General features: G+C 52.0%; 1 protein-coding gene across 1 annotated transcript in view; it reads left to right on the top strand.

Annotated features, from left to right (window-relative positions):
• Positions 1–14,305, top strand: part of LGR6 (leucine rich repeat containing G protein-coupled receptor 6) — a 120,048-nt gene that overhangs the window by 24,356 nt on the left and 81,387 nt on the right. The window contains exons 3-4 of the mRNA XM_077771978.1: positions 4,824–4,895; positions 8,165–8,236. Of these exons, the coding sequence (XP_077628104.1) occupies positions 4,824–4,895; positions 8,165–8,236 (144 nt within the window). The remainder of the gene's footprint in view (positions 1–4,823; positions 4,896–8,164; positions 8,237–14,305) is intronic.

The raw sequence follows: 14,305 nt of genomic DNA, 5'->3' as shown, positions 1-14,305 counted from the left end.
TGTCCAGCTACAAAAACATATAGGCCCTCTGGGCACTGCAAGAAAACTTGTGAATGGGTGTGTATCCCATCCTCTGAATCCCCGGCAATTTGACTGAGAGAAGCAATTTGCAGGGCTCAGTGCAAAATGAAAATGTGGTGCTTCTTTGTTCAAAATGTATTGAGGATTTCAAAATGACAACAGGAGAAAATTGAACTAAGCTGGGCCCCTCTGAGTGTGTGTGTCTGTGCGACTGCATAGGTCACGTTCCGGCACAGGTTACAAGCCCAGGAAGCCGGTCCTGTACAGCCCCAGAGTGCACCTGTGTGTGTGTGTGTGTGTGTGTGTGNTAGTGACGGGGTGGGAGTAGTGGGGCAGGCGTCGGGTACCTCATTCAGCCACAAGTTAGACCCCCAAACACCATCACTGAGCAAATTGTGCCCCTTCCTGGGGCCTGAAGATAGACCAGAGAAGGGACCTGAAGCCAAGGGAAGGAGCTGGGCTTGCCAGGGGTCACATAGCCAAGAAAGGGTTTCCAACCACGGGAGTGAGACTTGAGTGAGGCCCTTTGTTTCTCCCAAGGAATATCTTTTTTATTTATTTTTATTAAAAAAATTTTTTTTAACATTTATTCATTTTTGAGAGATGGAGAGAGACAGAGCATGAGTGGGGGATGGGCAGAGAGCGAGGGAGACCAGAATCTGAAGCAGGCTCCAGGCTCCAAGCTNTCTTATCAAGCCCTGTTCCTTGTCTCCCTGGTGACACTGCCTCACCCAGCTTCGTTGGGTGGTCTGGTTGCCTCACAGGGCAAAGCTCTGAGAACATTTTCCTAATGTGCAGCCAGAAACTTCCACTTCCTGTGCCCAGNTGTTTCTCCCAAGGAATATCTTTTTTATTTATTTTTATTAAAAAAATTTTTTTTAACATTTATTCATTTTTGAGAGATGGAGAGAGACAGAGCATGAGTGGGGGATGGGCAGAGAGCGAGGGAGACCAGAATCTGAAGCAGGCTCCAGGCTCCAAGCTGTCAGCACAGAGCCCGATGCAGGATTCAAACCAATGGACCATGAGATCATGACCTGAGCCAAAGTCGGAAGCTTAACCAATGGAGCCACCCAGGCGCCCCTTTCATTTATTTTTAAACATTTTTAAAGGTGTTTTTTTTCTTTTTTTTAATTTTGATGGGGAGAGGAGGGGTAGAGAGAGTGAGAGAGAAAGAGAGAGAGAGAGAGAGAGAGAGAGAATCCCAAGCAGGCTCCATGCTGTCAATGCAGACCCTAATTCGGGGCTTGATCCCATGACCCTGGGATCATGACCTGAGCCCAAATCAAGAGTTGGATAGTTAACTGACTGAGCCACCCCGGCACCCCTCTCCCAAAGAATTGCTATCTTTGTAACATGTAATGCTATGAGAAAGTTTATGATTCTTAATAGTACAATACTCTAATGTGCACATGCACAGATACACAGGTGTGTCCTCACACATGATGCACACATACCCAGCACCCCACAAGACAAGCACATCTAAGAGCTCATGAGCCCAATACATGCCCCCCACCCTTATAGATACTTACAAGTTCATATAGCCGAGCAAATGCAGCCACAGCCAAACCCTAGGCACCCCCACAATCAGATGCCCTCTTACTTCCCCTGGGTCCAGGCATGGCCTGAACGTGCTCTCTGGCTTGCACAAGGAGAGCTGAGTCCCCAGGAAAGTCCACAGCTCAGAACCGCCGCTTCACAGGACAGCCCCTGTGTTCAGAGTTCCTGCATGCTGACTTCCTCCCGGAGACAGCCCAGGCGCCCCCCACCCCCACCCCAATGCCAAGCGAGGCCCAGTGCCTCTTTCCAGGGGCTTTCACCATTCCCAAGGCATGTGGCATCAGCTTGGAGGGTCTCAGCTTTGAAACTTGCCTTGCACCTCCCTCCCTCAGCTCGCCACATTCCTCTTCCTTCCCCTTTCCTGGGCACCAGCCTCGCCCCTTGCCTTCTGTGAGAAGGCCGCGTCTGAATGGAGCTCCCCTCTAAGGAACCCACACACACACTCTCCCGTGCCCCCCCTTACAGAGCCCTGCAGCTGGGCTGTGTGTTGTTTTGGGCAGGAAGTGGGGGCGGGCACGGGGTGCAGGCCCCCTTCTCGCCAGGGGAGAACAATGAGGCCGCTAGTCAGGGTGGGGGGGCGGAGGGCGTGGGGTGGGTGCATGGAGCCACATCAGAGCCTCTGAGGTGCGGCCCCTGGAGGGACAGCTGAGTGATGAGGCCTGAGTCACATGCCCCGCGTGCTCCTTGAACTCCCGCTCCCTCCTGTGGGGACACGTCCAGAAATGCACAGGGTAAATATTTAGAGGTAATCGTTTTTGTGGCACCTTGTGCTTCCCCGCCTGGCTGAGAAGGAGCCAGGCCCGGGACATGAGGAAGAGGCATCCAGTCCGATGCAGGTTCCGTGAGCTTCGCCATTCTTTCCCCCACCATGGTCGAGCGCACCCCTGCGTCTTCACCTCTCTGACGGAACCCTAGGCTGGCGGAGCCTGGAAACACCCTGAGAACCAAACTCTGACATGAAATCCATCAAAGAGTCCTCTTGGTTTTGCTCCTTAAACTGTGGCCATCAGCACCCTGGCAACACTTTCTGCCTAGCCCTCTAGCGGGATGGGGCCAGCCGGGGTTGGCCCTCCTGTCCCCACATGGAGCGGAGAGCGAGCTGTGGACAAGAAGCCGCCCGGATTTCAGCACGTCAGTTCCTTGGCTCTACCCTGCACGAATGTCTTCCTTATTCAGAGGACATGGCGTCCGGAGTCCAGGCTTTATCAAAGATAAAGCATTTGAGACTAAACAGTCTTTTTATAGATTGGAACCGGGCTCCCAAGCACACATTGCTTCACGGTCTCCAGCCTGCTTTTCTGAGCACGCACAGAAAGCACACTCCTTTCTGGGGGGAAAATGGAGACTCACAGGTTTGATGGGAAAAGGGCATTCCTAAGGAAGGGAGAAAGCAGGAGAAAGCCTAGGGGCGGTACCCAGCAACGTGGTGGTCTGCTTTGGGCCCACATCTATACCCCTCGGGGAGGTGCTGGCAGAGCTGAGAAGCAGCTGGTAAGAGTTTGAAATAGGATGGAACCCAAATGTGAGACACACACATGTAGTCCGACATTTCTACTCAGCCAGGCACAAACTGAGAAGGAAATGCTAACAGAGCAAGACCAACAAAGAANCAACACTTGTTGACTTAGGACACTTGCCCACAGGTCACTGAGGGACAGACAGAGGGAAAAAGGCATGTTAATTGTATATGTACTATTTGTTGGGCAGTCTGTAAGCATTGGCTCATTTAATCCTTACAAGGATCCTAGGACTTTAGTGTTATTCATCCCATTTTTATGGATGAGGAAACAGAAGGTCATAGTGGTTAAAGGCCCAAGATCTGATAGATAAGTAGAAGAAAGAGTTGACCTCCGGGTCTTAAAAAGAATTTTTAAAATGTTTGTTTATATATTTATTTCCCTTAAATAGTTTATTGTCAAGTTGGTTTCCATATGACACCCAGTGCTCATCCCAACAAGTACCTTCTCCTCTCCCCGACCCCCATCAGGCCCATCAGTTCTCAGCATTCAAGGGTCTCTCATGATTTGCCTCCCTCCCTCTCCCCTTCTTCACCCCCATGGTCCTCCTTTAAGTTCCTCCTACTCCACCTATACGTGAAACTTGTTTATTTATTTTTGAGAGAGAGTGAGCATGTACACAAGTAGGGAAGGGGCAGAGATAGAAAGAATCCCAAGTAGTAGGCTCCGTGCTGTCAGCAGAGAGCTTGATGCAGTGCTAGAACTCACTTACCATAACATGATGAGCTGAGCCAAAGTCAGATGCTTAACCCACTGGGCCACCCAGGGATCCCCACCTCAGGGCCTTTATGACTTCAAAGCTCAATGCTTTTCCCTCTTTGTTTTCTTGAGTGTGAAATGGAGATAACAATGGAATCTACCTTGGGGCTGTTGCGAGAATTACATGGAATTATTTGGTTAAAGGTTAAGCCAGTGTCTGGCACAGTAGGCCTTGTTTGGACGGTGACCCTGAAACCACCCACTGGATCTCTCAGATAATATAGGGAGGATGGACTGATCCAAGGTGGGCTCCATGGAGGGATCAGGATCTGCGTCCCACAGCTTGGGAATCTAGGCATCTTCTGGGATGTGCTCCAGGTGGGGTCCTCTGACCAGAGGAAGGGAGGGGTCTGTGGGAGCTAAGCCAAAGGAAAAGTGGCTGGCAGAGGACTCAGAGGGCAACAAAATCCCACTGGTTCTGGGATCAAATAAAAGGATGATCCCTTATGGCCATTGCAGGGCTGAGCACACCAGTGCATGGATATTGCATGGATCGTAATGTCAGGAGTCCCTGGGCTTTGATTTCCCCATTGGGTAAAAGAAAGTATGAGGTGTTACTTGTATTCAGTGGCTCCTCCCTTCTGCTCTGAAACTCTGTGAGTTGTTCTGCAGATTCTCCCATTGCAGGAAGGCTTGCCTTCTTCACAGTCCTAGCGACGGCCATTCCTGGGGGAGTCTGGCGGAGGAAGGAGAAAGGCAGAGGGCAAAATTGGAAACCATGGAGGGAATGCACATATGGAACTGGAAGTCCCGACTCCCAGTCCGGTGCTCACTCTTAAAGAATGCACCTGCTGTGGCCAGGCTGGCTTTGGAATTAGATGGCACGGGGTGTGTGTGTGTGTGTGTGTGTGTGTGCATGCGTGCTGTGGGAATGGTGGGGGCTCTCTGTGGGTGTCTGGAGCTGGACAGTGCGGGTTGGGGCCGCTGGGTAGCTCACGGCTCCCTTTGCATTTTCTCTCCACGCAGAGACCTGAGCATGAACAACCTCACAGAGCTGCAGCCTGGCCTCTTCCACCACCTGCGCTTTCTGGAGGAGCTGTAAGTAGATGCTTCCTGGGTCTGGGAGATGGAACTTTGGGGCCACTGGTAGCTGGAGAAGCCAGGGCTCCCCAGGAGGAGGGCTGGAACTCAAAGGAAAGGGGCTTGGGGCGCTGTTCTTGCTAGCAGGGTATTCAGCTGGTGCCTGGGCCAGCTGTGGACCCCGGGTGTTGTTGTGGGGCCACACGGTATGGGGACTCTGAAACCTAGCTCATGTCCTTTCTGAAGTCAGCTGTAATTTGCACCTTTCCCCTCTTTCTGTCAATGGTCGCATCTCTTCCTAGGGGCCATCTTTGACCTGCTCCCTTGCCCCATGTCCGGCTACTGGCCACCCCCAAGAGCCACCGCCCTGGTGATTCTTTCTCTGCAGCATCTCTCACCTCGACCCCTTCTTCACTGTTCCCACTGCTACTGCCCTAAGTGTCCACTCAGCTGGAGGCTGCACCAGCCTCCCAACTGAGATCTCCTGCCTTCTTACAAAGATACTCTGCACATGTTCAGGGTGCATCTCGCCAGCTCAAGAACCATCTCTGGCTCCCATTGCCCAAAGGATTCCCTTCTTCTTCTCCTTCTTCTTCTTCTTCTTCTTCTTCTTCTTCTCCTTCTTCTCCTTCCTCTTCTCCTCCTTCTTCTCCTTCTCCTCCTTCTCATTGTCCTCCTTCTCCTTCTCCTTCTCCTTCTCCTTCTTCTTCTTCTTCTTCTTCTATTTTTTAGAGAGGCAGTATGAGAGGGGGAGAGGGCCAGAGGGAGGGAGAGAGATAGAGAATCTTAACCAGGTTCCAAGCTAAGCATAGAGCCTGACATGGGGCTTCATCCCACAACCCTGGAATCATGATCTGAACAGAAATGAAGAGTCAGATGTTCAATTGACTGAGCTGCCCAGGCACCCCTGAAGGATCCATTTCTAAGACACTCCCCCAACCTGGCCTAAACCTACCTGGCCAACTTTGCTCCCTTGAGACCAGTCATGTTCACCATCCTGGTTTCCCCTCCTGCATTCGAACAGGAGAATTCCACTCCCACCTGGCATGCCCACCATCTTTCCCTCCACTCAGGCACAACCACTCCTCTATCACTGCCAAACCCAAGGCCCACTTCCTCCACAAAGCTCGCCCTGGTTAATGCCTTCCTGCAGCTGTGGCTCTCTGTCTGCATAAATCTTCTCTTTGGTTCACATGCCCAGCCTGTCTGCTCTGGGAAGCCAGGTCACTGTGCTCCCAATCCTCGCATTCAGCCCCACCCTGTTCCTAACCTCCACCCCCCTGCCCCCAGCCTGTGTTTTCGTGGTTTTGCACCACTTTTGATCCTTGGGGCTCTACGAAGGTTTGCTTCAACCATGCAAAGCATGGGCTCCTGGCTCTGAAAACACTCACAATCCCACCTCCACCCTGGGCTCCCTGCTCCCCTATCAGATTTCCCATTTCCACCCCAGACAGTACTCTGCCCCTGCTGGAGTTGTGATCCCACCAAGCCCCAGGGCCACAGCTGGGGTTTCTAGACCACATACTTACTGGGCTCCCCCTATGTGTGAAAGACAAGCTCAAGGTGCTCTGGGGGAAACCAAGATAGACCTGCCCACTACCCTCAGGGAGTTTTCCCGTGAGGCAGCAGATCTGTGCCCAGGAGCTAGCAGGTGAACGTGGCAGCTGATGTGGGCACCTGGGGCGTTCTGTGTAAGGAAGTGTTCAAGGTGGGGGGGTGGTGGCCGTGGACAGGGAGCCTTTTTGGGGAGGAGTAGTAGGCCAGTTTTCTTTCTTTCTTTCTTTCTTTCTTTCTTTCTTTCTTTCTTTCTTTCTTTCTTTCTTTCTTTCTTTCCTTCTTTTAAAGTTTATTTTGGGGGGGGGCATAGAAAGAGAGGGAGAGAAAGAGAACCCGAAGCAGGCTCTGCTCCCAAACTATGAGATCACGACCTGAGCAGAAATCAAGGGTCTAACTGAGCCCCCCAGGGACCCCAAGCCAGTTTTCAAAGGAAGTGACAGAATGAGAGGCAGCCAGGGGCCTTCTAAGGTGGAGGTGTCACATGTTAGGTAAGAGGGGAAAGCAGGTGTGAGACTGGGGTGGGGTGGGGCAGGTGATCTATGGCACAGCCTAAGAACTGAAGGTTGTTCTTCCATCTTCAGGTCCTTGAGAAGGGGTTGGGCCCATTTTAAAGGTTCCATCTCTAGGACCCTTCCCTAGCAAATGCCCGCCTCTAGAATCCAAGCTTGGGGACCCCAAATACCATGATGCCTTTCCACACATTTTTGTTTTGTTTTTTAAATTTTTAAAAAATATTTATTTATTTATTTATTTATTTAGAGGGGCGAGGAGGGGCAGAGAGAAAGGGAGACAAAGAATCTGAAGCGGGCTCCAGGCTCCAAGATGTCAGCACAGAGCCTGACACAGGGCTTGAACTCACGGACTGTGAGATCATGACCTGAGCCGAAGTCGGACACTTAACCGACTGAGCCGCCCAGGTGCCCCTTGTTCTGTTTTTTAAACACCAAATGGCAAAGAACAAGATTCTTAATAAAGATATATTTAAAAAAATAAAAGAAAACAGCTTCTGAGGTATGTCAGTACAGCTTGTATATCTGCAGCCTCTTGGTAGGAACCAAGGTGCATAATCATGCCGCTGGGGACTTGGGAACTCCCAAGTACCTTCTCCATCATCCACGGTTCAACTCTGTTCAGTCCGGTGTGGGCATTAAGTATATTCTGTCACATGTGCTCCTTTTAGAACTGGCGATCACCCCTTGACAAACGTGGAGATGCCTAATTAGATCCAAATGTTAGGCTAATTCCCAAACCCCATTTCCTAACCCTCCTGGATTAGCGGGGGCTAGCTGTGTCATTGAGGGCACCGAGAGACAAGGTCCCATCCTGTCTGTACCTGGCCCTCCCTTGGTTACTGGATGCAGGGCAATCTGGCAGGTGAAGGCAGCGGTGGGTAACCCAGGTTAGCAGGGGAGGGGATAGGCCACTTTGGAGCAGGAAGGACAGGAGCCTGGAAGTGAATGAGGTGCTCGGCCATTGCCTATCTCCATCACCCTTAGGGGAAGGAACTTGACCTCTCCAAAATTCCTCCTTTGAAATTTGGGGATAATGCTAGGCACCACGTAGGGTTCTTGTGAGAAGTGAGAATGGGTGTGAAGTACTGAACACATTGTAGATCTCAATAAATGGCAGTTATCACCCCTGCCTTCCCTTCCCAAATCCAGAGGTGCTAAGGCAGGTCACCCCATGTGGGTTCCCTGCCAATGTCACTGATGCTTTCCCCTGATTTGCAGGCGTCTCTCAGGGAATCATCTCTCACACATCCCAGGACAGGCGTTCTCTGGCCTCTACAGCCTGAAAATCCTGTAAGTATTCCCCATGTTACATAGAGATGCGACCTTGAGAACTGGGGGCAAATGGAAGATTTGTAACCCAAGTCTCGGTTCATCACAAGCTTGCTAATTTCCTCATCTTTACTTTTCACTTTAATTGTGATTTCCATAGCTAGGCTTTCTTTTTTATAACAAACCTTCTGACTTGTAAACAAACATTTAATTGCACCTGAGAGTTATGGCAACCCTACAGGGAAGTGAAGCATGTGTGTGTGTGTGTGTGTCTATGTGCATGTACGTGGGTATATGTGTGTGCACACATGTGTGTATGTGCATGTGTGCATGTCATGTGTGTATGTGTGTACATGCACGTGTGTATGTGCATGCATGTATATACGTGTGTGTGTGTGTGTGTGTGTATGTGTGATGTGAATAATAGCCAGCAGCGTAGATCTTTGTTCTCCCTGGGACGTCCCAGGCCAGGGGAAGAGGAATCCAGACTGATTTCCTTGGCTGTTCTTCCTCCTGAGAACCAACCTTTCTCCGCAGCCACAGCTCTGAGTCCCTATTCCCTCTATAAATATCTCGCTGCCTTTGGTTTTCAGGCTCCTCCATCCCAGGTCCTTTCATCGTTCCTTTAAAGCAAAAGGAAACTGAGAGCTGGAGAGGACCTTATGTTATTTCCTTAACTTCCCCCTTGCTACTGAAATGATGGTTCCCTTTAGAGAAGGGAAAGCTGAGGCACCATCTCCTTCCATTGAATCCATGGCTCACTTTGTCCCAACCAAGGCCGTCTCCCACAAGGCTCCCCTTGTGTTCTTATGATGACTGAGGAGGAAAGGACACAGGGGGAAGTGGGTGCATAGAGTCTGAAGGTGGGTGGGATTGGTTGCTGGGGAGGGCACATCACCACAGGAACTGCTGAGGATCTGGAAGGCTGATCCTGGAGCAACAGAACGAGCATTTGGGGCTTCCTTGTACTGGCGAACCATTCCCCAGCTCTGCTACTCCCTCAGTCCTCACTTGACCTGCAGATCTTCTTTGTATGGCTGAACAGGTTGTTTACTGCACAAGAACATCTGGCTGAATGGGTGAGAAACTCAAATCCAGTCCTGTGCCTGGCTTGGGGCGATATCCACCTAGAAAATAATTATCTTTTCTAATTTGCTCAGAGTTGTTTATGGGCTAGCAATGGCCCCGGCCCCCTGGCCTATGAACATCAAGCTTTTCGGTGATCACCAAACAGCCCATGGTCCATGGCTAAGCACTTTCTTCTCTTTCATGCTGTTGGTCTCTGACACCTCTGGCCTTTAGCCTCTCTGGATCTGCCTCTGAGTCTCTGACTCCAGTCTTTTCCTTCCCTCACTCTCTGCAATGCTCTTGGGTCCTCCAGCGTTTCTCCCCAGCCTCAGTCTCCTCCTTCCCTCCCTCCCTCAGCCTCTCTGTGCCTCGCCCCTCCTTTCTCCTTCTTCCTGCTTCTCCTCTCAGTCTGTCTTGATCCCCATCAACATTGCTGCCCTGGGGTGTGGGGAGGCAGCCTGAACCAGACGCACGGCGCAGGCAGCCTGCTTGGTGGCGTGTCTGTGCCCAGTGGCAGGCTCAGACCTGCAGCCGGGATTAGAGAGCGGGCTCTGTTTGCTGGGCCTTCAGAAGATGTGAGACTCCTGTCCCGTTCCTAAGACTCCGGCTTAGAGATGAGCCTCCTCTTTCTTCTTTGCCTGCATTAGGCAATAAATCAAAGCCTTGGAGAAACCGCAAGACTCCCGCCCCCTTTCTGCAAACTGGCGCCCTTGGCTCAGTGAGCTGGGCGGCCAGGAGAGGCTGCTGGTTGGAGCCAAGGACAGCCAGACCTCCCATACCCCACTCTGCCATTGACCCCCACGGTGCCCCCTCCTTGAAGACCCACCTGGTCCCCCAAAGCCTTTGCATCCATGCTTTGCCTGCAGAGTTCTCTACTTCAGAGATGAGTTGGGTGGTCTTGGGAGTTTATTCTCTTACTCAAGGGCTTCAGAGCAGGGGGCTCTTCCTGCATCCGGGAGGAAGTGCTTTCTGATACCTCATGTCATTTCTCTTGCTGCAGCATCTTTCCACTGCTCAGCTTCCAGACCTGTAAGAAAAACAGAGCCGTAAAGCCTACCATCGGCATAATAATCTCTTTCTGCACCAGGGGACAGTTGCTTTAGCTGCTGCCCTGTCTTCCCTGGGTCTGAGGCTCTTACCCAAACTGCAGCTTCCTCTCTCTGAGGCCTGACTCTCCCTGCAGGATGCTCTGGGTCCTTCCTCTCAGAAGCAAAGGACAAAGAAAAGGGGGGGGGTGTTCCCTCTCTGGTCTTCTCCTAAATGACTATGGCAGACGTCTCCCTCTGTCCTTCCCACCGCGGCCCCACGCCTTACCAGGAGGTATTACTCTTGGATCCTCTCCTTCCTCTGCTGGTTTTCCAAGTCTTCGACCCCACAGGCTCTGGTCACCAGGCTCCCGCTGAGGGGCCAGCGCTGCAGAGGGTTTCCAGCCTCAGGCCTCTTCTCAGGGCTGTCCGTGCGAATGTGTGTCCTGTAGAGTCGGGAAAGACAGAGCCGGCTCCTGCCCCTCTCCGCCATCTGAGCGGTCCTCCGGGGAGCACGGAGAGCACGGCAGCTGCTGCAGGTGTGCAGGAAAGTGCCTGCCCCTCTGAGCGCACCTGCCCTGTGCATCCTGTCAGGGTGAGGACTCAGCGGAGGCCAGAGCGCCTGTGTCCTGACCTCCAGCCTCATAGGAGGCCCGTAGGAGGCCGGCGGGCCCTAAATGGCTCCTGCCTCACACAGAGGAGGCAGAATATACGTAACGAGAGAGAGAGAGAGAGAGAGAGAGAGAGAGAAGGGAGAGAGAAGGGAGAGAGAGAGAAGGGAGAGAGAGAGAGAGAGAAGGGAGAGAGAGGAAGAGGGAGAGAAAGAGGGAGGGAGAGAGAGAGGAAAAGTGAGGGAAAGAGGGAGAGAAGAAGAGAGAGAGGGAGGGAGAAAGAAAGAGAAAGGGAGGAGGATAGAGAGAGGAAAGAGAGAAGGGGAGAGGAAGGAAGAGAGGGAGTGGAGAGAGAGAAGGGAGAGAGAGAGGAAAAGGGAGAGAGATAAAGAGAGGGGGGATGGAGGAAGGGAGGGAGAGAGAGAAATAAAGAGGGAGAGACAAGAAAGAGAGGAAGGGGAAGAGAGGAAGAGAGAGAAAAGAAAGAGAAAGAGGGAGGGAGAGAGAGAAGAGAGAAAGAGGGAGGGAGAGAGCAGAGTGAGAGAGGGAGAGAGAGAGAAAGAAAGAGAGGGAGGAAGAGAGGGAGAGAGGGAGGGGGAGAGGAAGGTGGAAAGAGAGAGAACATGCGTGTATGTGCCCCCGCTGCCTCTTCCTTCAGGAGTTTCTCCCCCCCCCAACCCCCCCCAGAGAGCTGAGTGAGCCTTGGGCCTTGGTGTCTCTGTTGCTGACAGCTTCACCCTCTCTGTTAGGCTGGTCTGGGCCATCTAGAAAGATTCCTGTTGGGCGTCGGTTGGTTCTCACCAGACCCAGTCCTGGGAAACAGAGGAGTCGACAGCCCAAGGACTCGCCTCCCCTCTATGCCCCCAAGAGGCTGGGCAAGAGACTTGCCCCAGACTCTCTACTCCTGGTCTGAGCCCCAAATCTCTGGGAGGCTGTGGTTTGGGGTTCCTAGATCCTGCCATGTTGTTAAAGATTGAGGCTGGAAAAGGGCGTCGGGCTGCCTCCGGGGAGCTGGGGCTCCATCCCACCCTAAGCCCTGGCCTGAGGCCGCAGAGGGGTGGGGAGGAGTGAGCGCCCGTCAGGCCCCACCCCTGGGCTGGCCTCTGGTGTTGTCGTCCTCACGCTGTAGTGAGTGGTCTTAGGTTGACATTGACTGTACTTATTCTCCTGGCTGGACAGCAGCCATGCCTGGCCCAGAGTCGGGGCTCCGTTGGTGTTGATGAAATAAATGAACTGACCCAGGGAGGAGAGACCTGTGAGCTGTTTTGGGGGTACCCTTCCCCTTGGCTCATGGGAGAAGGCTGCTGGAGGCTCCAGGGTCTGAGCCCTTCTTTTCCAGGAGGTGGGGCCTGCTGCCCTCATCTTGTCAAAAGATTGGATGTCAGGAAGTGGGTCTCATGAGCAGCAAATTCCAGAACGGGTGTCATGGAGGACACTCAGACTTCCCCTCCCCGGGCATCAGTTTTCTTACCTGTAACATGGGGATGTTGGACTACATTTTCCAACATTTTTAGCTGCAGAAACTTAAAACACAAACACCTTGTGCGGAAGTCATGAAAAATAAAACTGATGAGGGAAGATATAAGGTGGAGGAGGGGGGTGGGTGGACCCCAGGCTCTATCTTGCCTGCCCACCCCAGGGACCCCAAGGCCCTTCCACAGAACCCAAGGAAGGACCTTTGTCAACCCACTGGTGGATTGCCTTTCTGGAACCTTCTAGCTATTCATACTCATGGTTCCTGCCCCCAAATGCCTCTTAGGCCAGAGAGATGTTTCCCAGCGGTGCTTCCCAGGTGACCAAGGGCTAAGGGCTAGACTTCCCCTAGACTAATGGCTCCTCGTTAGAGGCACGCTTGGAAAACTTATGCCTGATATCCCCTCACCCAGATATTCGGCCCTGGAGATTAATTGGGCTGCAGTGTGGACTGGACACTGGGATTTAAAAACACCTTCCCAGGTGGTTCTACTGTGCAGCCAAGGTGGAGACCCAGTGCGTTAGACAGTCTCTGGCTTGCCAGGCAGAACCAGGGCCAGTGAGAGAAGCAGGGAAATGTGGTCACAAAAGCAGTGGCCTAGGAGGCAGGACGTGGGCCCCATACCTGATTTTGCCATTAGTTTGCTTTGTAACTGAGGGCCGGGCGTTTTTTTTTTTTTTTTTCTTTTTGCCAGTGTAAATTTGGTTTTTATGAACAATCAGCTTTCTGTAAACATCACATCTAAATAGGTAAATAGCTGCACAACTGCCTGAGCCCCCATCTCGTCATTTGGAAAGCAAAAGGGCACTACCCTCCTAATGGTACTTCTGGATTTGACAATCCACTTGCCCATTTCAGGAGACGGGTGACGGCCAGGGAATGAGGCCAGGAACAGCAAGGGGGGAGCGGCAGAACCGCCAGCTGCCATGCTGACCCTCAGCTTAGTGCGTTTTGATTCCGTGAAAGTGAGAACTTTTTTGACAAACAGATCAGACTGCCAGGCAGGGGGAGGCACCCCAGGCACTCGGCAGAGTGATTAAGTGCCCTGGGAAGATGCTACAGCATCTGTGTTGGGAGGGAGGTACAGTTCGGACGCCTTCAAGATCTTTCTGGCTCTGGGATTTGACAGAGGAAAGGATAGGGGGATCTGAGCGGCTGACAGGGGTAGAGAGGCATTGTGGTGTTCAGGGAAGGCGGTTCTGCCCACAGCAGAGTGACTAGATACAGCTTGNGGGGTTGGGGGGGGGGGAGCACAGCATCCCTTCTTGTTTGCCCAACCATCATTTCTCTTGTATCCTCGCCCCAGGCATCCTAAGGCCTCTGGGCGAGAATCAAGGCAAGTCCAGTGAAGTTTTCACTCTTTATTTTATTTATTTATTTATTTAATTTATTTGTAAGTTTCCACTCTCTAGATGCAAGAGGTCAACATGTCCTGAAGAAGTACTAAGCGGGGCAGGGAGCAGGAAAGATCCTGGGGCACCAAATATTATAACTGAAGGAGGTTTTATGCATCGTCTGGTAGCCTCTTCCTTTGAAAGATGAGGAAATTGAGGCCCAGAGAGGGCAAGTGACCTACTCAAGTCATCTGGTACGTGATAAAACTACGTGATCATAGTCATCACAGCTGCCACATTGCTGAGCTCTTCCTTTGTGTGAGATACTGCTGTAAGTGCTTCACAGGGGTTATTTGGTTTAATCCGTTTAATCAGTACTGACGGTCATTAGTATTATCCCCAATTTACAGATGAGGAAGCTAAGGCCCGCAGAGTTTAAGTCGTAGCTTGCTGCTATCACACAGCTGGACAGAGGCAAGAGTTGAGGACACAAATCCAGGGCTGTCGAGCTTCAGAGCTGGCAGTGTGACTGTTATACTGTAAGGAAGCCAGGGAGGCACAGGTTTAAATTCTACCTT

This window comes from Crocuta crocuta, unplaced genomic scaffold (assembly GCF_008692635.1).
Source record: "Crocuta crocuta isolate KB4526 unplaced genomic scaffold, BGI_CrCroc_1.0 scaffold318, whole genome shotgun sequence".
In the NCBI taxonomy this organism is placed as follows: Eukaryota; Metazoa; Chordata; class Mammalia; order Carnivora; family Hyaenidae; genus Crocuta; species Crocuta crocuta.
This window is presented reverse-complemented; position numbering and strand designations above follow the sequence as displayed.